General features: G+C 39.5%; 2 protein-coding genes and 1 long non-coding RNA gene across 4 annotated transcripts; 2 read left to right on the top strand and 1 right to left on the bottom strand.

Moving 5' to 3' along the window:
- The first annotated feature begins 304 nt into the window (after positions 1 to 304).
- Positions 305 to 4,788, top strand: LOC113707811 (pentatricopeptide repeat-containing protein At3g24000, mitochondrial). Of its 2 annotated transcripts, XM_027230130.2 has the most exons (4): positions 305 to 2,463; positions 3,003 to 3,230; positions 3,375 to 3,537; positions 4,358 to 4,788. In XM_027230130.2, exon 1 carries the CDS (start codon positions 442 to 444, stop codon positions 2,398 to 2,400), a length of 1,959 nt encoding a protein of 652 aa, XP_027085931.1. In that variant the 5' UTR covers positions 305 to 441; the 3' UTR covers positions 2,401 to 2,463; positions 3,003 to 3,230; positions 3,375 to 3,537; positions 4,358 to 4,788. The 2 variants fall into 2 exon arrangements, with proteins under 2 accessions (XP_027085931.1, XP_071921177.1); XM_072065076.1 differs by lacking the exons at positions 3,375 to 3,537; positions 4,358 to 4,788 and adding an exon at positions 2,746 to 2,858 and having other exon boundaries at positions 3,003 to 3,142.
- Positions 4,789 to 5,753: 965 nt separating this feature from the next.
- On the bottom strand, positions 5,754 to 7,746 carry LOC113709040 (low affinity inorganic phosphate transporter 4-like). The gene has a single exon (XM_027231790.2). It carries the CDS (start codon positions 7,703 to 7,705, stop codon positions 6,119 to 6,121), a length of 1,587 nt encoding a protein of 528 aa, XP_027087591.2. The 5' UTR covers positions 7,706 to 7,746; the 3' UTR covers positions 5,754 to 6,118.
- Positions 7,747 to 9,332: 1,586 nt separating this feature from the next.
- Positions 9,333 to 10,264, top strand: LOC140014039 (uncharacterized). Its single transcript, XR_011820911.1, has 2 exons — positions 9,333 to 9,450; positions 9,723 to 10,264. It is a non-coding gene; the product is annotated as an uncharacterized lncRNA (long non-coding RNA).
- Positions 10,265 to 21,255: the final 10,991 nt, after the last annotated feature.

The following is a 21,255-nucleotide window of genomic DNA, read 5'->3' as shown; positions in this document are numbered from 1 at the left end:
TTGTGTAGTTCACACTTTACAATTAACATATCGTGCAACATTGAAATTGGCCAATCATGAATAACAAAAGAATTAACAAGTATTTTTTTTTTCCTTTTTGTCAGTTTATTATCAATAAATAAAGAATTAATTTCAATTTTAAATAGAAATTTTTTACTTGATTGTTATAAAATTAATATTCCACTAGTAGTTACGTGAACAAATTTCCTAAGCCCAATCTTGGATGATTAGGTGACACAAAAATAGCTCTTAAGCTAATTCGTGGAGTGGATACTGGATAGTGCCAAAAAACGAATTATTCATTGCCTGGGCCAAAAAACGAATTATTCATAATTGAATTTTGCGAAAATACCCCTTCTGGCCGTTAAATTTCAACTGTCAGTAACGCCGCTGCTTGAAAAACCGGGTGTACAATAGCAGCGTAACTCGGCATCGGCATAGATGAAAAGGTATATAACAAATCCGCCCTTCTCCGATTCAATACTGAAAACAGTCCTCTTCTCTTCACGCCATTTCGCCAGCTCCGCCGCCACTGCCCCCTTAGACTTAGAAGACGACATCGGAGGATTCACCGGAGCATCTTTTGGCGGGATAATCCAAGACAAAGACCTTCTCAGGAAGACCCCCAATGGTCTCTACGTGCTGGGCCTCATCGATAATGGTGCGATGGACCCAAACGCCACTCTCTACAACCAACTCCTTAAACGCTGTACCCAGCTGGGGAGGCTGAAGGAAGGAAGGCTCGTCCATGCCCATGTCCTGAATTCCAGTTATCGTAACTATGTTGCTGTGCAAAACTCGATAATTAATATGTATGCCAAATGTGGGTCGCCAGTTGAGGCGCGCAAGGTGTTTGATGAAATGGCTGAGAGGGATATGGTTTCTTGGACTGCCGTGATTACTGGGTTTTCGCAGAACGATAGAGCCCAGGAAGCGTTGGGTTTGTTTGTGGAGATGTTGAGGGATGGATTCGTGCCGAATCAATTTACTTTGGGGAGTGTGTTGAAGGCGGCGACTGCTGTTGGGGAGATGGAGGGCAGGCAAATTCATGCGGTTTGCTTAAAAAGCGGTCATGGTGATGATGTGTATGTTGGGAGTGCTCTTGTTGATATGTACGCGAAGTGTGGCCAAATGGAAGAGGCAAAAGTGGTGTTTGACGGGTTGATGAGCAAGAATGAGGTTTGTTGGAATGCTTTGATTGCAGGCCACGCTAGGAAGAGTGAGGCTGCGATTGCAGTGAGGCTGTTTTCGGAGATGAAAAAGGCAGGTTTTGAGGCCACGCATTTCACGTATTCTAGTGTTTTTGCAGCTTGTGCAAGTATTGGAGCTTTGGAGCAGGGAAAATGGGTACACGGGCATTTGGTGAAATCGGGGTTAAAGCTTATAGCTTTTGTTGGGAATACTCTTCTTGACATGTATGGGAAGGCCGGTAGCATCGAGGATGCTCACAAGGTTTTTGATAGGCTGGTGAAACGCGATGTGGTTTCATGGAACTCAATGCTTACTGCTTGTGCGCAACATGGACTTGGAAGGGAAACTGTAGAATGCTTTGAGGAAATGCGTAGCAGGGGAATTTTACCCAATGAAGTAACCTTCCTCTGTGTTCTAACTGCTTGCAGCCATTCTGGGCTTTTAGAGGAAGGACTATACTACTTTGAATTGATGAAGAAATTGAAATTAGAACCGGATATCTCACATTACGTGACAATGGTTGATTTGCTTGGTCGTGCCGGTCAACTTGGCCATGCTGAAAAGTTCATAAAGGAAATGCCAATCAAACCCACAGCAGCAATCTGGAAAGCGCTGCTTGGAGCTTGCAGAATGCATAAGAACATAGATTTAGGTGCTTATGCTGCAGAGCAGGTTTTTGAACTTGATCCATATGATTCTGGACCTCACATATTGCTGTCTAACATCTATGCCTCTGCTGGTAGATTGAGGGATGCTGCAAATGTGAGAAAAATGATGAATGACAGTGGCGTAAAAAAGGAACCTGCATGTAGTTGGTTAGAGATTGAGAATAATGTCCATATGTTTGTGGCAAATGATGATTCCCACCCACAGAGAAATGAGGTTCGTAGGATGTGGGAGAAGATTGCTGATAAAATTAGAGAAATTGGGTATGTCCCGGACACTAGTCATGTGCTTTGGTACGTGGACCAACAGGAGAGGGAAGTGAGGTTGCAGTGCCATAGTGAAAAGCTTGCTCTAGCATTTGCTCTCCTCAATACACCTCATGGGTCCACAATTCGCATCAAGAAAAACATTAGAGTATGTGGTGATTGCCATACAGCATTCAAGTTTGTCTCACAGCTGGTGGGCAGAGAAATCATTTTGAGAGATACTAACCGATTTCATCATTTTCGTGGTGGCTCTTGTTCTTGTGGAGACTACTGGTAATGGTTGAGTTGATGCCTGGCATTCCACAGATTATTCAGTCAGGAAGAGTTCATCACGATTAAGGTAATAGCTTGTCATGATGTAGCACATGGTTATTCCCAAGGTGTGTGATGTGGTTGGGTTGATTAAACTTAAGTGTAGACTTTATTGGTGATATTCTATTTTCTGCAATTCGGTTGACTATTTGAACATGCAATATTTGTGTAGTATTTTAAAAATTGTAATTTCTAAGTTTCTGAATTGGGAACTACTGACCATCTGTGGTAGTATGTTAAGCAGATTCTATTTTATGTCTTTCTGGTTCTTTTTGAAATACTGTTTGAAAATTTGGTGGTCCTTCGACAGCTGGGAACTGAGGTCTTAATGGAGCAAAACAGCAATTCATTCCACATTTCCACCTTCATCTTGTATGAGTTATTAGATTTCTTAAGATTTGTTGACACATAATCCAAGTGAATGTAAGCTTTCTTCCCTATTGTCCTCCATTTATTTCTTTCCTTAGTATTCAGTAGAATGGATCTGTATTTGATTGTATATATCCAGCTAACGTGAATGGCCACACATTCAAAATGAATGATATATTCCTCCTATTACATGTGCAGATAGCAATGCTTGAAACACACAGAGGTGTTTCTTATACTTTTGTGGGATTAGATCTTCATTCGCTCTGCTAAATAATTTTAGTTGCAACAGCAACAAAGGACATTTTTGTTTAGGCGAAGTGCGACTACTTGGTCCAGAGGATTGAGCAGTTCATTCCACATTTCCACCTGCATCTCATATGAGTTATTAGATTTCTTAAGATTTGTTGACGCATTATCCAAGTCAGTGTAAGCTTTCTTCCCTATTGTCCTCCATCTATTTCTTTCCTAAGTATTCAGTAGAATGGATCTGTATTTGATTGCATATATCTAGCTAAGGTCAGTGGCCACACATTCAAAGTTAATGATGTATTCCTCCCATCACGTGTGCAGGTAGCAATGCTTGAAACACAACAGAGGTGTTTCTTATACTTTTGTGGGATTAGATCTTCATTTGCTCAGATACGCAAATCTAGTTGCTATAGCAACCAAGGACCTTTTGTGTTTAGGCGAAGTGTGAATTCTTGGTCCAGACTCCAGAGGATTGTAACTCAAGGTACCTGCTTTTACCATTCATGTTTGTAGATACTACAGCTATACATATAAATATATAAGCACGTGTCACATTGACAATCCATACATGCTTTTATAGATATGACCATATGCTGTTTAAGTATTTTGAATGTACTGCAATACACTCTGATTTGCAAGAACTGGTTTATCTTATGTTCATACATACTTGAAGAAGTCATTCTGCTAGTTTTCCTCTTAGAGTTTTGACCTTACTAAGTCTACAAGGTATTTAAATTGATGATTGTGAGTGGTAATCCAGTTCACCGTGGCACAGTAAAAGAAATTCTTAGAAATGGTGATTTTCTGAACTCCTTTGAGTCACTGAAGTTTGATTTGAAACTGAGAATTTGGCGACAAGAGGACAGTAAACGCTAAGGGGAAAAGAAAATCATTTTCTTGTGTTCTACATTTTCAAGGAAAGAAAAGAAGAAAAAAATTATGAGCAAAACTTCAAAATGAATATTCAAGTTTATACATCAATTACAGTCAAGTATCTTAGTTATTTATCATGAATTAAAACCATTTTAGATTAAGATCTGCATTAAGATGAGAAGAAATTTGCTAGAAATTGTTTTTGCAAATATTCTTTAACTTTTCTTTTCCTTCATTAGATCCAGGATCGATATAAAGCCTGATATTCCTTTCTTCTTTACATGCGGTTGCTGAATGAAATAAATGCTATGCAATATACAGTGGCATGCTTTGACATTTCTAAGTCCTTATTCCTGTTCTTTCTGTGTCTCTGTATTCCTTTATGTTTTTTGCTGTTACCGAAATCTCTTTCTGTTTTTTTGATTTGTTAGATAATGACAAAGAGAGCACACAATGATGGACATGATCAAGCAATCCAAAACCCTTCAGAATTATGTATGATGAACAAGAAGGATCATTACCCTAAGACATTGAACCTGATGAAAAGTGCTGCTAGCAGCTTTCATGGAGACGGTGTTGGTGCACCTTTATCCTTAAAACCCAACAGCCTCTGCAGACTGCAGTTTTCTTGCTTTATGCACCAGGAGGTTTGTCAATCGAATGGAGAAGATGAGAGACAGAGATACATGTAGACCTTATTTTTGAAAGTTCCCCTGTATGCCAATCCTTTATAAAAAGTAGCAACCCACTTTGCGTTGTACGTGTATTATTTGTTCATCATCGTTAGTTCCTATACTGAAATCAAATTATTACGGGACCTGTCAAATGACTAGTTAAGAAGTTGAATGGTTTTACTGGTGTATTTGCATATATTTTGTTCCATTTCTGGTTTTATTCTAATGAATCATTTGTCAGTTCTGTGGAATTTTAATTCAAAAACAACATCTGATTCAGGTTTGTGCAAAACCTCACAGCTAAAGAGATGCTTTAACTAGACATATAATTTACAGAGCTACCATTTAAATCGCAGAACCATGGAGCCAATCCTTATGCCTGGAGGCTACTGGCATCAGATATTCAATTGCATATCAAGCCATGAATGTGTCAAATCTAGACTTAAAAGCTTGTCAGATGTACAAACTACCATACCTCTAGCACTATTGCACCTGGAGATGATAATGCAATGAATTCATCAGTGAAGCTCATTAGATGAATAATGCAACACTTTTGTCAGTCTGATAAGGTGAATAGCTGCGTAATCTAAGAAAATGTGTTTTGCAGCAAATATGGCAAGTGCTATCATAAATCTTGAGTTTAGCTATTTGTTTGCCTTTGTCAGCTGAATCATTCTCCACCAATGATCGACTTTTACTTCAGCATAAAAAATTTAGTTGTATCATCATCTGGTACAAAATTTATGACAGGCGATAGGCTTTATGATCCTGAACTCTAGAACAAGTATATGTGTGCAAATTACTAGGTGGCGTCTATGATGTTTCAAGCATCAATTTACATGACTGGATATTTGCTGCTTGAGGTTGATGACGATGTTTGTGTTTAACTCATTACTCTTCATGCGAACTTCACAAGTCTCAAACATCATTAAAAATGAGTTCTAAAATCTTGACAATTTTTTGACCGTTTCACCTCTGATTGACAGAATTTAATCATTTATTACGACTCAAAGCATTGAATCCTTGTCCTGGACTGTAGATTTTTTTTTTCCCGATCTTGTTATTGTCAGTATTATGATAAATAATGTTTCTATCATTGTTTTGGTTCTATGCTGTTTTTTGGGTCGGGGAAAGAAAGGAGGAAACAAGGCAATTGTTGTAAAAGAACGATTACATTGAACAACAGAAACTTATACAGAGCTATGGCCAAAAGAGACTTTTATGGCTTATATATCTATGTGTTTGCTTTCATGACTCATAATTTCATGAAAAGAAAAACGAAAATAAAACAACTTTTAAAAAAAAAAAAAAAAGACGCTTGCTTGCATTGATAATCATACATGAAGATCAGGGCGCTATGGGTTCTTATTTGTGGGAGCTGTGGAAAGCAGTACCTGAGATGACATCGTCTTTTGCCAATTATTCACAACTATATATTACTATATTTATTTTACTCATAGTGGCACACAGCTGAATCATGAATGAAGTTTCAGCCACTAAACTCACATCATTGAACGATCACTCCCAGGAGGCATCTGGTCGATTTTTAGGTGGTTTGTCGGTCATCTGCGCCTCACTTTCGCCTGCATCCTCACCTGATATTTCCTCAAGTGACCTACCTTTTGTTTCTGGCACCAAAAAGGTGCAGCAGAATCCAAGCATATTTGTGAAGGCCAAAATCATCATGGCTTTCTTAATTTTGTGCACGTTGCCATCTTGCGTGTAGTTTTGTATTCCAAAAGCACTGACCATAGCCCCAGCCTTGCCAGATGCTGCACTGAGGGCATGGCAGGTGGATCTCACCCTGGTTGGAAAGAGCTCGGCTGGGAGAACAAAGGTGGTGCTATTAGGGCCAAAGTTTGCAAAGAAGAATGTTAATCCATACAGAGCTGCAAAGTACCACTTGTGCTCCTTGGTGTTGAGGTAATCATATTTGACTCCAATTATAAGCATGAAAATAGACATCATTAAGAACCCCACTAGCTGGATGTAGAACCGACCAATTTTGTCAATGAAGAAGACCGTGACCCAATAACCTGGGAAGGTCCCAAGCAGGGCAATTAAGAACATGGCGCGTGAAGTCTCAAACATTTCCTTCAAAGCACTCACATCAGCTGCAGCACTTGTAAGTCCCATGGTAGGAAAAATGTCTTTTTGTGTTAGGTTTTGGCTGTAAAATGCAATATCTAGAAGGAACCACGTAGTCATCGTGCCAATCAGGTGACGTCCATGGCGCTGGAAAAACTCCATTGACCGCAATTTGTAGTCGTTGGCAGCCCTGAATTGTGTTAACTTGTCTTGATCAGCTTGAATCTCAACGTCTAAAACTCCACCCATGTCTGCAGCGGCTTGTTTAGCATTTCCCTCTATGATGGCAGTATAACGAGCTGTTTCTGGCATCTTCATTCTCCAGTAGAATGTGAGAAGTGCGGGAAGAGCCCCTAGCATCAAAACAATTCGCCACACGTAATCTGCCTGTGGTTCAGTGGATAATTTGTGGTCCGCATGGTATGATGGACCGCCGTACGATTTGAGGAAAATTTTGGAAAGAATCATTGAAACGAGGCCTGCGAAAATGATACCAACTCCTTGCATAGCAAACACTGCAGCAATGAATGCCCCGCGAGTTCTCTTGTTTGCATATTCAGACATGATAGTAGCTGAAAGAGGGTAGTCTCCGCCAATGCCAAAACCCAGCCAGAAGCGGAAGAAACATAGGGTTCCCATGACAGATCTATGGCTGCTTCCGAAAGACAAACCTGAGCAAATAGCACAAACGACCATGAGAAGGAGAGTGAGGCCATAAACTTTCTTGCGCCCTAGCTTATCTCCCAGCCATCCGAAGACTAACTGGCCGGTTAGGGTACCAACTAAGGCCACTCCAGTAACCCAATTGTTCACTACATGAGGAAGCTTTCCAGGCTTAGGACTGGACAGATCAGTGTAATATATACGGCCTAAGAGTTTGGAGATGGTGGAGATGCAAAAGAGGTCATATGCATCGGTGAAAAACCCCATCCCGGCGATCACGATCGCCTTGAAATGGTACAACTGGGTACGTGCACCGTCGAGAGCACTGAGCACCGCCAGGTTGTTTGAGGACATCTTTGGCAATGGGTGGCCTTTTTCCTGGTTAATTCTTTTGAGGTATACTTGGTGTCTTCTGTCCAGCAGTTTAGCACACTATATATAGCGAAATGTACATTGGAATAATGAAATTTGACATCAAGAAATGTAACTAAAGCCAAGGACGTTAAAGACTAGGAACAAGAAATGGACAAAGAGCTTGTTTATGCATGTCATGCAGTAGTACGGGGCGGGCTTCCAAACAATTTCTTTTGACAGTCCAATTCTTGGTTGTTTCGCTTTCGCTTTGTTTGTCTCAGGGATATGCTTTATGCTTCCCTAGGATATTATATGTCTATGTAACATAGATAGGTAAAGATATACTACACTAGAAAATTTTTCCCAGATAACAAAAAAACAATACTATAAAATTGAACAACTGTGACATATTACAAGGCCAATGTCATCGTAGTACAATATTTGGCTTCTTTAAAATATTAGTAGTATTATTGCAGATACAACAATGTAAACTCTGTCATTCTGGTCGCCGAGCATAGAGGTAAAGTTTGCTACTGTCTCTGTAGCTGTTCTCTTGCTATGCCTCCTACGTAGCTACTACAGTGGAGGAGTGTAGCAGGTCTTGGGTTTTATTATTATTAGCATTTTGTGTTACTATAGTGATTTACTGGACTTGCCCGTGTATGTTCTACTTTCCTTTGAGTACTAACATATTCTTACTTACCCAAGAACCAAAACAAAATCAAACCTTGATCTAAATTTGAGCTAGTTGAACGCTAAATTTTGGCCTCTTTTTTTTTTTTTTTTTTTTGAGAAAATTCATCTAAAACATATTTGTTAGTCTGTAAATTTCATTAGAACCCTAATCTGAGTCCATAACATTCTGAAGTAGAGTATATTGACGGAAAAAAAGGACTTAAGTAAATTAACGAACATATTAAGTTCACAACTTATCAAAGATTTATCTTCATTGTGATGTACACACGACACGATTGTACTTTCTGCATCTTAAACTCATCTTTCATTTCTAAAGCGCAACTTATAGCATCTTGTGTCAACAAGATTATCAGGTAATTAAGAAACACTGTGATTTCTAACCCTTTTTCTTTGTTATGAAAATAAATTAAAAAAGGGTTTCACTTTTTATAGCACATTGATGTTATTCGAGCTTCACTTCTTCCTTATAGTACGTAGGCAAAAACAAGAAGAAAGTACGCTCTTAGGATCACGAATTATGTTGCAAAACAAGAAGAACGTACGTAGGCAAACTTTCTTTGCGCACCAAAGCTAGAAAATTTTCTAGAGGAGATCAAAATTTGCAAGTAAATCTAGCTGGAGGTTATTAATGCCCAAGTGTAAAATGTTCAATTTTTTTAACATTGGACCATCTTTTTTCTTCTCAACCAACAGAAACAGACGTTTATGCCAAAATTGCAGTTTCCTTTTCCGGCTAACTAAATTCCAAGTTTAATTATAATAGTACTCCGAACTGTTTGCATATTGTTCTTGGCCTTGGAAACATCTATGGATGACTTGGACCGACAACTTCTGCTGATCTCAACAATTCGGGTTTATTGTTACTTTAGGTTTGGACACAACGTAATATTTCCATGGATGCCTCCACCTTTCTTTATTTTGTTATTTAGGAGCTTTCCAGGACTTGTCCCCAAGTTTTTTCTTGGTTAAAGCCACCTGCATGGCTGCATCAAACTGTGGTTCCCATAATTTTTTGGCTCAGGGCTGTCGAAATTCTAACTTACCAGGAAGTATGCTTCAAATCCCTTCTCTCCATATGAAACGTAATGATCCAAATTTCTCTTTAGCATCAAATTCTTCAAATTGATATGTAATGAAAAAAAATGCAACCCTCAAATAAGTAACATCAATCTTTTTTGAGAAAATCTAGATAAGCAATGGGATCTGATATCCAATATTTACTTACTTTTTGTATCACTGAACCTATCACACTACTGTGTTTCATGTGTTTTTGAAATCAGAGAGCGGTGAGTAATTGGACTCGGTGTACTTAATTTTTCAGTTGCAACTTGAATGAAAATCTTAGTTCATGCTCCGGGGGTCCGTCTAGAGGCAGGTATATGTGGAGTGAGAAGCTCTCTCAGGTAGATAATGGTCCTTTGCTGCGGAAAAGGAGAAGGATTTTGGTTGAGCTGCCACCGTCTATATATAATGTTTGCTTGGTTTTAGCGCGAAATATTGCTGGCTTTCAAGTGCTTCATGCCTATCAGTGCTGTAGCGCGAAACTTGTGTAGATGTACCGGGAACAGTGGAAAGTTGGACGGGAGTCGATCCATCCAAGGAAAGTTGGACGGCGGTGTGAAGACTTCCTATTCACCATCTCCCTGGTTGGAGCAAGATCTCTAGTTTACATTTTACAGTAAGATGGATCATGGACTAATGTATCAAACGATATCCAATCGATAGTCTTACTGACTAAACATTTTGTGGCTATTTGCTGATGAACCAGCTGTCTCACTCCCATCTGGCTTCCGGCCGGCGAGTTATGGAGGGTTCATCAATCTTTTGAATCTCATGATTTTGGCCAACATCTCTGCCTCATCATATTTCTTCTAGTGGTCTGATCTCCCGTGCATTTGTAGTTGTCAAGGCCAAAATTATCACGTATAGCTCTCTCAGTTTTGTCAAACTTGACATCTTGCATGTACCTTTGCATCCACTGCAAATGCACGGATCATCACCCCACTTCCCAGATGCAGCATTTTAGTGCATGCATGGCATGGCATGTTGATCTAACCCTAGTCGGGAATAACTCCGCCGGCCGGAACAACGAAAGATGAATGTTAGGCCATATAGCTAGAGTGCTGCAAAGTACCATATATGCTCCCTGTTGTTCTTGTGGTAATCATATTTGCCCCAGTAATGAATGTCAAAAGAGACACCATCAAGAACCCCACTAATTGAATGAAATGGTCGATTTTATCGGTGAAAGTGACTCTGAATCAATAGCCAGGAAATGTTCCAAGCAAGGCAATCGGAGAAATGGCACGAGAAGTCTCAAAAAAAATATTGATGAAAGCGCTTAAAATGAAGTGACGTTCAATTCGAGGTTCCTTCATGTTTCTCTGGTATTTTTTTTCTTTTCAGGGACATATGCCTATGAATCTATCCAAGGCCAATACTGCAAAAAGACAGGAGTACTTAATTATATAAGTCCTGTATACATTCGTAAACCAATAATTATATGGTGCATCGCATAAACACTAATGCATTCAATAAAAACTGAAATCTAAAAACTAAAATTCGAAATCTGAAAATTGAATCGGTTAAATTACTGAATTATTAAGTACTAAAAGTCTGATACATTTGAGTGTATATTGCATTAAGTAATAAGTGAATAATTTATCACTTTTTATGGTATTTGTTTAGAAAATTCAGTGTCACTTAATTAATGTCAATGCTCTATTTTTTGTTATTAAATGCATCTGCACATGTTAAAATCTAAATTCATTAAATTTAAGTGTTGAATTGAGTTATTAAACAAGCCTAACATTTCTTCCCTCAATTTCTTCTTAATAGCCACTTTAATTTCCCTACTTCAACTAAGAGTCCAAGGTCCGGTAGGCGAAATTGTTGTCTGAATTAGTCGCACTTAAACACCTTTACATTTAGGGATAATTTCAGAAACCTCCCTTGAGGTTTTTAACAATTTCACTGAGCTTCCCTGAGATTTGAAAAATTACATATACCTCCTTTGTCATTTAAAATACTAATTTTACCCTTAAATATTTTAATAAAATTCTCTTATTTGGTATGCTTATATTTAGAATGAGTTTTAAAATTATTTTTTCATTTTTTTCCTTCTTATTCCTTTTTTTAAATTTTTCGCCAATAAAACTGTAGAACTACTACTATTGCCTCTAGGTTTCAATTATAACCAAATATTGAACTAGTGATTTTTTGATGAGTTAATTTTATATGTAATCCAATGTTTTTGCTGATCTTTGTTTTCTATTTTTTGGTATTAAAATTAACAATAAATAAAAAAGAAATGGCCCAAAAGCACTACTAATTTATGATAATCCCACTACTTCAAAAAATTATAAACTTTAAATGAATTATTTCAACATTTTTTTTATTTTATAAATCTAAATCCATAATAAAATACCATAAAAAATATCATATCATAGTAATATATTTATTATTATAATTATTTATCAAATAGTAAATATGGACATGAAAAATTTGGCACTTTTTCCTTATAATTATACTAAATAATCTTATAACTGTATAGGGAAATAAATTAAAGAAAAAGATGCAGTTTTAATACCTAAACTTTGACAGATGAGCATTTTTAGTTCTCAAACCTTGGACGAAAATAATTTGATACCCAAACTTTCAACTTTTGAGCACATTTAGTACTCTTGAGGGTTTTTTTCCAAATTGCTACGTGAAAGAGTCACGTGATAGTCACATGTCTAGCAATTATTAATAAAAATTGCCAAAAAATGTAAAATATCCTTTTGATGAAATTATTAGTTCTTAAACTTAGTACTTAGTGTCAGAAGAATATTTTAATTGATAAAATTATTAGTCCTTAAACTTAGTACCTAGTATCAAAAGGATATTTTATGTGATAACTTAGTGTCAGAAGAAAATTTTACATTTTTTTGGCATTTTTTATACAATAGTTGCCGGACATATGACTATGACATAATTTTGTTCGGTAGTAATTTGGGACAAATCAGTCAAGGGTACTAAATGTGCTCAATAGTTGAAAATTTGGGTACTAGATTTGTTTTTGGGGTAAAGTACATAAAACCTCCCTGTGGTTAAGGAAATTGACACGAAACTTCCTCATTATTTAGAAACTCCCACTTAACCCCCCTGTGCTTTGGACTTGTTTGGCTTTTACCTGCTAACCGGCTGGGGAGCCGGTAATAATATGAAATACCAAAAATACCCTCATATATAATATGTGAAAAGTTACAGATGCAATGAGTCAATTTGAGAAATTGCATCTTGAATAGGCGAGAAAATTCTTATTTTGTGATGAAAAACAAAAGTTATACTACAAAGAGGGTGATTCAAAGGTCTGCTTCCACAAATGTGATCTTCGCATTTGTGAAATGCGAGTTCAGGTACCTCGCATTTCACAAATGCGAGGTAGGTGTTTAAAAAAAAAAAGAAAAACAAGCTACGATCGTCAGTTGGGAGCTCAAGAGCTCGCATTTAAAAAATGCGAGCTTGTTTCCTCGCATTCAAGAAATGCGAAGTACGCAAGCTTTTTTGACCAAAATTTGGATTCTGACCGCAATTGTGTAAACTCACCTGTTGAAGCATAAGTTCCACCGACTTCAGCCTCCAAGCCACTCTTGGGTTTCCCGCTTGAGCACAATTTCGAATCTCATTTCTCAGCTGCTACCCATCAATTCATCGCAGCTGGGTTTTGGTTGTCCCTTTGTCCGTTTAATTCCGTTGCATCTTCGCCGCTGCACCACACTCTTCGCCGCCGCTGCATTTCTCAACTGCTACCCAGCTCAGATTATACCAGGTTTGTTTGTCCTTGTTCCCTTTGTTTGTTTAAGTTATGTCGTTGATGAATATGTACTGCTGTAATTTTTGGGCGTATGATCCGAGCTCGAATGTATAAAACCCAGAAGGATCCGACCTCGGATCATTTGAAACGCCAAAAATTAAAACAGGGGGATCCGAGCTCGGATCCCCCTGTTCCTGGTGGATCCGAGACCTCGGATAAATTTCTGTTATAGTGGATTCGAGCCATGTCGGATCCGAGGACTTTATGAACACATACGCCCTCGGATCTATTTAGGTGTTGGGTACTAAACAGTTAAATTCCAGTACTTCACTGCTAAATTCCACCAAAGGCCTAAGTAAAAGCCTTTTTGTTCTGGTATTATCTGAAAAAGTGGAGTAAAGAAAAAAAAAAAAGCCCTCGGTCTTGAAGTTCGACAGCCTATCTAATGGTCCCTTCTGTCACTTAATTCAGTAATTGATAACCATGCCATTGTGAAGTTATATTATAATCTGATCTTGAAGCATGTAGAAAGTTTCCCTTGGTTACTTGGTGAACTCGATTGGTTACTTGGTGAAGTGAAGTGAGAATTTGGCAGAATCTTCCAAAACATGTTTTTCAGTTGTTGAACACATCTTCTTGTTTGTCTTGCTAGGTTAGTATAACAGGGTAACATAGATATAATAAGCATGACTCGTTCAATAATAATCTCTGGCTACCATTTGTCATAGTTGCCGGTCTTTCAATCTTTGGCTGTTATAGGTAAACACTTAATCCTATAATTAGAAAACTTTATTAACCAAAGTGGGGTGACACAAAGATTGTATGATGAAACATGATTTGATTTTCTGTACAGGAAGGTTCGTTTCTTTCTTTATCCAAAGCTTTTTGTGTATAAGACAAAATGTTTATACATATGCGGTTTCTGTTGATTTGTTTATTTTCTTTTTAATGGACTGACTATAACCATTACTTGCCAATTGTCGATATGAAAATGATGCTATATATATCAGATTCAAGCCATAGTTAAATTAGTGGGCATCAAAAGTGAGGGGGTTCCAATTTCATCCAGCGTGATCTTTGCAATTCTAATACTTGTATTGGCTATTGGATTCTCTATGATGCTTTTCACGTATAGAAACAATAAGCAGCCGGAGGCCTTTGTGTAATTTGTGTTTGACAAATTCGCAAATTTGATGACGAATTTAAAAAACATTCCATGCGACAAGGGTGTTTTAAGTATAGACTAATATTACTTAATTGGCCAAACGCTTCCACATAGGTGAGTAAATCAACTAAATCGGTAACCGAAACGCCATAAACAAGCTCAATAGCTCTTCTTCTATCATACCAAGCTTTCATATAAGGAATTTTAGCGTTCAAAGTTTTCGTCATTGAGGATATTATTTAGTTTTAACTTGACAGTCCTTAAAAATAAACCCCATTTTTGGGAAGAGAAAAACTCATCCACAATTCTTTTTTAAAAAAGAAAAGGTGAATGTGAGGACTCACCTTTGTTGGGATTTTTGGTATTTTATTTTTTGTGAAAACATTATGGTTGGATTAAATGTTGGGCGTTCATCTGCATTTTATAGAAAAGTTGAAAAAATGATAAAAACAAGAAAAGACAATCATCATGATTTAGTCCTTGGCATCAACAGAAAGGAAACAAAGGGTTTTACAAAGTAAGAACAAATAATGAGATAAATATACACTCTTAAGCTGTTAATATGTGTGAAGGAATTGGTAAGGAGCATAAACTGAGAAATGCGAATATATGGGGGTCGCATTTAAAATGCTTGAACACCTCCCTTGTCGGATTTGGGACACCAAAGTAACCCCCTTGCGTGGACATTTTTTTATTTTGTATAAGTATGTTTTCTATACCTATGTTATCTAGTTTACCGACGCATATTTTCTTTGAATTTGGGTGAATAGATCCAAAAAGGTATATCGGAACAAGCAAGATCTACGGGAACGAGGTGGTTCATTTGAACAAATCCCTCATTGCACCCCAGATCCTCTGCTCCAGTACCTTATCTTGGACCACATAATTATGTGTTTGGAAAACTCAGTGGGTGACACAAACACACATGGAAAATGACATGCTGACTACAGCACACGATTACTAACTTGTACCTTAAACGCACATGCAACACGATTAAGGTGAGTTGTCCTAAGTATCACACATGAAACAGTAACAATGGATAGGGATTGTTATCTGATGTATACTCTTGTACCGCATGAGCTAACTTATTTTATTCCAAAATAGGGATTCTTTCCACACGCATGTCTATAGAAAGACCTCTGCGCGTGTCTCTTTATTGGGGAGGTAAATTACACTACGAGGATGGGTCAATTTGTTACTTGCCTCGTACCTGCAACCGTACATTCTCATTACGATGCAGGATTGGATATGATGAGTTGGTGGATAGAATCTATGAATATATGGGGGTCGATAGGGGGCTGTTCAAGTTGAATATATTTCTCCGCCAACCTTGTGGCCGGAGCTCTTATAACGTGTCCCCAGTGGTTGATGATGAAACTCTTGCGATAATGTACGATGTATGGACTGAAATTGTTCCATACACCGCAGAACTGTATATCGAGAAGGATGAAAAATTCCAAAATCCTCGAGTCACCGGGACATTCATTTCACCAAATACTAATTTAGGTCCGATGATGTCGCTTGTCCATGCATGCATGGATCCGACAAGATTTCAACCAAGCTCTAGCACAGCAGTACCTGAGACGGCATCGGTATCACAATGGGCACAGGGATATTGTGGTAGGGACTCGTTAGAGCCACGTCTTACATCAGGCTTAAGGACGGATGTTGAATCTGTTCAGGGCCTAGACGCGATTCAAAGTTTTAGACATCCAGAATCGCCGGATCATCTTGGTAGTTATGGCTTGGATTTCACTGCCGGTCCAAGCCATTGCAACAGCCCCCTAGATGATGATTTGGAGCATGACGTGGAAGATGCAGAGGAATCTGAGTCGGTTGATGTGTCAGGCAGTGACTCAGATGGCGATATTGGACAACATGGAGTCCACCTGGATTTTGAGAACCAACGGGCTTTTGATGCATCTAGCAACCCCTTGTATGCTCCACGAGGTTTGAAATTCTTCTCTAACCTTGGAGACATAGATGATGACGAGTATATGACAGATGACGATGAGTTGGAGCGCATTGTGACATTTAGTGAGGAAAATAATAATATAAGGCTGCATATGAGGTTTGAGAGCAAACAACAGCTGAGCAGGGCTATTAGAATGTGGTCTATCACTCATAATAGGGAGTTCAGGGTTGTTGAGAGTAAGAGAAATACCTGGGTTGCCAAATGTAAATCCGCAATTGAAAGGAGCTTCACCACTGCAGCCGACTCATCGGAACCTCCATGCGACTGGTGTGTCCGAGCAGTGAAGAAAAAGACACACGGATTGTGGCAAATAACCAGGTGGGTGAACGATCACAATTGTCTGGGTGATTTGATGAGTAATAGCAATGCTAGTCTAACATCTTCGGTTATTGCTAGACACGTTGTTCATAGCATCGAAGACGATCCTGGGTACAAAGTAAAGAACATAGTCAGTGATGTTAAAAAGGTGCTGAAGGTGGATGTTTCTTATAAAAAGGCGTGGTACGGCAGACGCAAAGCTATTGAACTTGTTTTTGGTTCTTGGGAAACAAATTTTGCCGAACTACCAAAATATCTTGACGCGCTTGTGAAGTCAAATCAGGGAACCGTTATCAGGTGGTTACACCATTCGGGTAGTACGGATCACGTGAAGACATTTAAGTATGTGTTCTGGGCCTTTTCACCGGCTATTGATGCATTTCACATGTGTCGGCCGGTAATATGTGTTGACGGCACTTATTTGCGTGGCGAATATAAGGGCAAACTACTTGTTGCCGTGACGCAGGATGCCAACAACCACATTATTCCAATAGCTTATGCCATAGTCGACGAGGAGACCATTTCTAGTTGGTCTTGGTTCATGGAGCAACTTAGATACCACGTCGCCCGCGATCGGTATCCCATTTGTGTCATTTCAGATCGGCATCCCGGCATTATTCATGCTATGGAAAATTTTGACTATTGGCAAGAACATTTGGCCTTTCATAGGTTTTGCCTACGACACGTTAGGAGTAACCTAATGACTCACTTCAAAGGTTTGAACCTAAAAAAGTTGTGTTGGGCACTGGGAAGGGCCAGACAGTTGCGCAAGTGGAGGGCATTCAAACGAGAATTAAGGAGCACATTTCCAGATGCATGGACCTATCTGTCTAACATTGAAACCGAGAAGTGGTGTCTAACTCATGACGGTGGCCATCGCTGGGGTATTCTCACAACTAACATGTCCGAAAGTTACAATAATGTACTTAGAGGAGCACGTCACTTGCCTATCCGGGCTTGTATTGATTTGACTTTTCATCGGATAGTAGAGTTGTTTAGAACAAGAAAGGAGGATGCCAGACACTGCAAATATCCATTTCCTCCAAAGATTTGGCGAAAGTTTAAGAATTCGGATCAGAAAGCGGGAAGCCACCGGGTTGTTGAGTTCGATGGCTCTGCAGGAGTGTATAAAGTGACGACTGGCCGCCGTGTGGACGGCAAAGGGGGCAATATACAAACGGTCAAGTATTTGGAAAAATCTTGCTCTTGTGGTAAGTGGCAGTGCTACCGACTTCCTTGTTCCCACGTGTTGGCCGTGTGCAGGCATCGCAGGGATAATCCGGGGGCGCAGGTAGATCCGCAGTTTACAAAAAGGCGATGGACAGTTCAGTATTCAGGAAAGTTCTACCCTTTGCCACATCCGGATACTTGGCTCCAACCGGATTGGGAGTTACAGGCAGATCGCAGTAAATATGTTGCCCGTCGGGCGGGGAGGGTACGAGCTAGAAGAATTCGGAATGAGATGGACGAGAGAGATCCGGAGGAACCAAGAAGGTGTACAAATTGCCATCAGTCGGGTCACAATAGAAGAAATTGTCCTAATTTTAGAGTTTGACATCATCCGTTTTAGGGATGGGAACCAGTGTACTAAACGTTTGTTATGTCAGTATGTTGGATTATGGAATTAATATGATTTATGCTATGTCATTCTGTTTATCAGTACTTTACTCGTTATATTTTTAAGTGTCATTTTTAGCATCCCTATATTTCAGGTGTTGCATTAGTTTTAGCAACTACCAATCTACTATCTAAATGTGTAGTAGCCTTATATGTTACATAATGCATTTGCAGCTATTATTTTCTGTATGGCCGACGTTCCTACACATGCAGCCTTGCATCCGGGGCCATTCGTGTATGATATTATCTCAGCAGGCACTGCACACCGGGCACATTCTATATTTCACGGGCACATTGCAGGTGAGCAGCTTGATGTTAGGCGGTGTGATAGGCACTTTTGGGAGCATACACCTATCCCTGAGACCGTTCGACAGTATATTCGATTGGCTGGCTTTGAAGGGGTGCTTGATTGTGGATATATGATGCTCGATCATGCTTTGATAACTAGTTTGGTGGAGCGGTGGCGGCCCGAGACGCATACATTTCATCTCCCCGTCGGAGAGACTACGGTTACCTTGCAGGATGTGGAGGTTCTGTGGGGTCTACCCATAGACGGTCCTCCAGTTATAGGAATTGATACATCTCATAGTGTTGAGGAGTGGAGGAATTTATGTGGGGAGTTGATTGGATTTTATCCAGCGATGTCAGATTTTGATGGGCAGCGTCTCAAATTAGGCTGTTTAGCTAGAGTCTTAGATACAGAGTTGACACCTGCAGCTTCGGATGTCCAATGTAGACAGCGGGCCCGTGTATACCTGCTCCTGCTATTAGGCGGTCATTTATTAGCAGATAAGTCCGGTAACAAAGTCCCCCTATTGTATATGCCATTACTACGAGATTTGAAAACTGTTGGACAATATAGTTGGGGAAGCGCGATATTAGCAACTCTGTATCGATCATTGTGTAACGCCACATCTCCCTGTAGATCGGCAATTGCGGGACCATTAGTTTTGCTTCAGGTACATTTCCTCCAGATTCAACGTGTTAAACTTTAAGTAGGTGATGATTATACGGTCATCACATACATTCAAATATAATAAATTACAGCTATGGGCGTGGGAACGTATACCAACAATGCGCCCTGATCGTGTGCAGCCGTTAGAGCACTATCCTGGTCCATATGGAGCTCGGTATGTATATATCAGATATATTTCTGTAATACTAATACGACTCAACTATCTCCTTTGACAAATATTTTTCCAATTCGTTCCCTCAGGTGGAATGTTCAATTTGATGTACACAGAGTGGCAAGACATGTTGTATCTGTATTCCGAGATCAGTTGACAGGCTTACGTGCCCGAGAGGTACACTAAGCATGAATTTAGATGTAAAAACGAGCATGAATATTGTGATGTATTGTGTGTATGGCGAAATTGAATAACTATTGGCTTTGCAGTTTATATGGCAGCCGTACTCGGACGATATTCTCGCATCTCTGCCTGCATATTGTACTGCAGGACACGACATTTGGAGATCTGTCACGTATCTCATATGTTGGGAAGTTGTCGAGCCACATCTTCCGAATCGAGTTATGAGACAGTTTGGATATCATCAGCCCGTGCCTGATCTAAGATTGACCGATAATCAACAGGCACTGCATTCTCTTGATCGTCGTGGCAAGGGGAATCAAGACTGGATAACTAGACATGCACCATATATTGATGTGTGGACTGATCGGCCTATGCATGTGGAGGACGGTGCTGTAACTGAAGATCCTACCTATCCGTCCGATGAGTATCGTCAATGGTATCGCGAGCGGACAGTGTTATATATTTCAAATCCTACTAGGCATCCCGTTTATCCGGAGGGCTTTCAGGGGGATAGCGCTAGAGCACAATATCTAGTAAGTGTTCCTTACAATTACTCAAACAGATCCTTCAAACAAATCCCAAGTTGTTAAGATTTAACTCTATTCTAGCCGACTCATCCCAACATTATATCTCCAGATGGATGCTATGTCTCAAGTATATTACATGGCTGAGACCTGTGTCGCACAGAGTGACGAACAACACACGATTTATTTTAATGCAATGAAGGACTTTGCATCCATGACATTGGACACTGTAGGGGAGTCATCCCGACTTGCATTTCGCCCTCCACTAGTACCCCAGCAAATTCCGCAACCAACAGACCCCCGTCGCCTTGAAAGAGCTCCTAGGAATGTTCACGGAGGTCAGCATGGTGGTGGACGCCGTCGTAGACTCCGGTCACCAGACCCCACCGTCCAAACTGGATGTGATGGACGGTCACAGGCTACCGAGCATCAGGGCAGCCGTATGTACAGCCGCCATCCTAGGTCGCCAGTGCCTATGGCGGAGTTTACGCCCCTTACAGACTTGCATCTTGCAAGTGGTGAACAACATGTAGGAGGTACAGATGAAGGCCCAAGTTTCCAAGCTATTGATGCTAGACTTGAGTCACAGATTACTCAAGTCGAGGAGGCGATCCCAGTCCAGCCACGTCGATCACAGAGAGTGCGCAAACCCAGAGGATGTGGCACTCATGGAAGACTTGGACATCATTGATATTCAGCACTTTAATTCTGTAGTTGTTGTTTGTTTCATATATTGTTTATATTCTTTACTTTGGCGAATAGTAGTTTTATTTTTAAAATATTTGGACACGTTGCTGGAAATATGGGTATGAGAAAATCTTCAGGTGCATTTTGGGTTTGCTGGCAGGAGTTTTGTCCACTTTTAAGGGGAGACTTTGTCAAAAAAATTTTTTTAGCAAAAAATTTTATATTAATCATAATACATTTTTTGTCATCCATCTGAGTCGGTGCAATATCCATTGTCTAGCTTGATCTCATATTTTCTCATTTCTAATTTAGAAATAATCACTCCATAATCATCTGATAAAAATTCACTTGGACAACATGCGAGGTACTCAGTCTAAAAAAAATGCCTATATGTAAATAATACAAGGGCACGAAAAGAATATTTTATTTTGTATGTCTTCTTATGATCTTACGGAAGTCA

Source organism: Coffea arabica, chromosome 9c (genome assembly GCF_036785885.1).
Source record: "Coffea arabica cultivar ET-39 chromosome 9c, Coffea Arabica ET-39 HiFi, whole genome shotgun sequence".
NCBI classification, from domain to species: domain Eukaryota; kingdom Viridiplantae; phylum Streptophyta; class Magnoliopsida; order Gentianales; family Rubiaceae; genus Coffea; species Coffea arabica.
The sequence above is the reverse complement of the archived record's forward strand: the minus strand, read 5'-3'. Positions and strand labels throughout refer to the sequence as shown.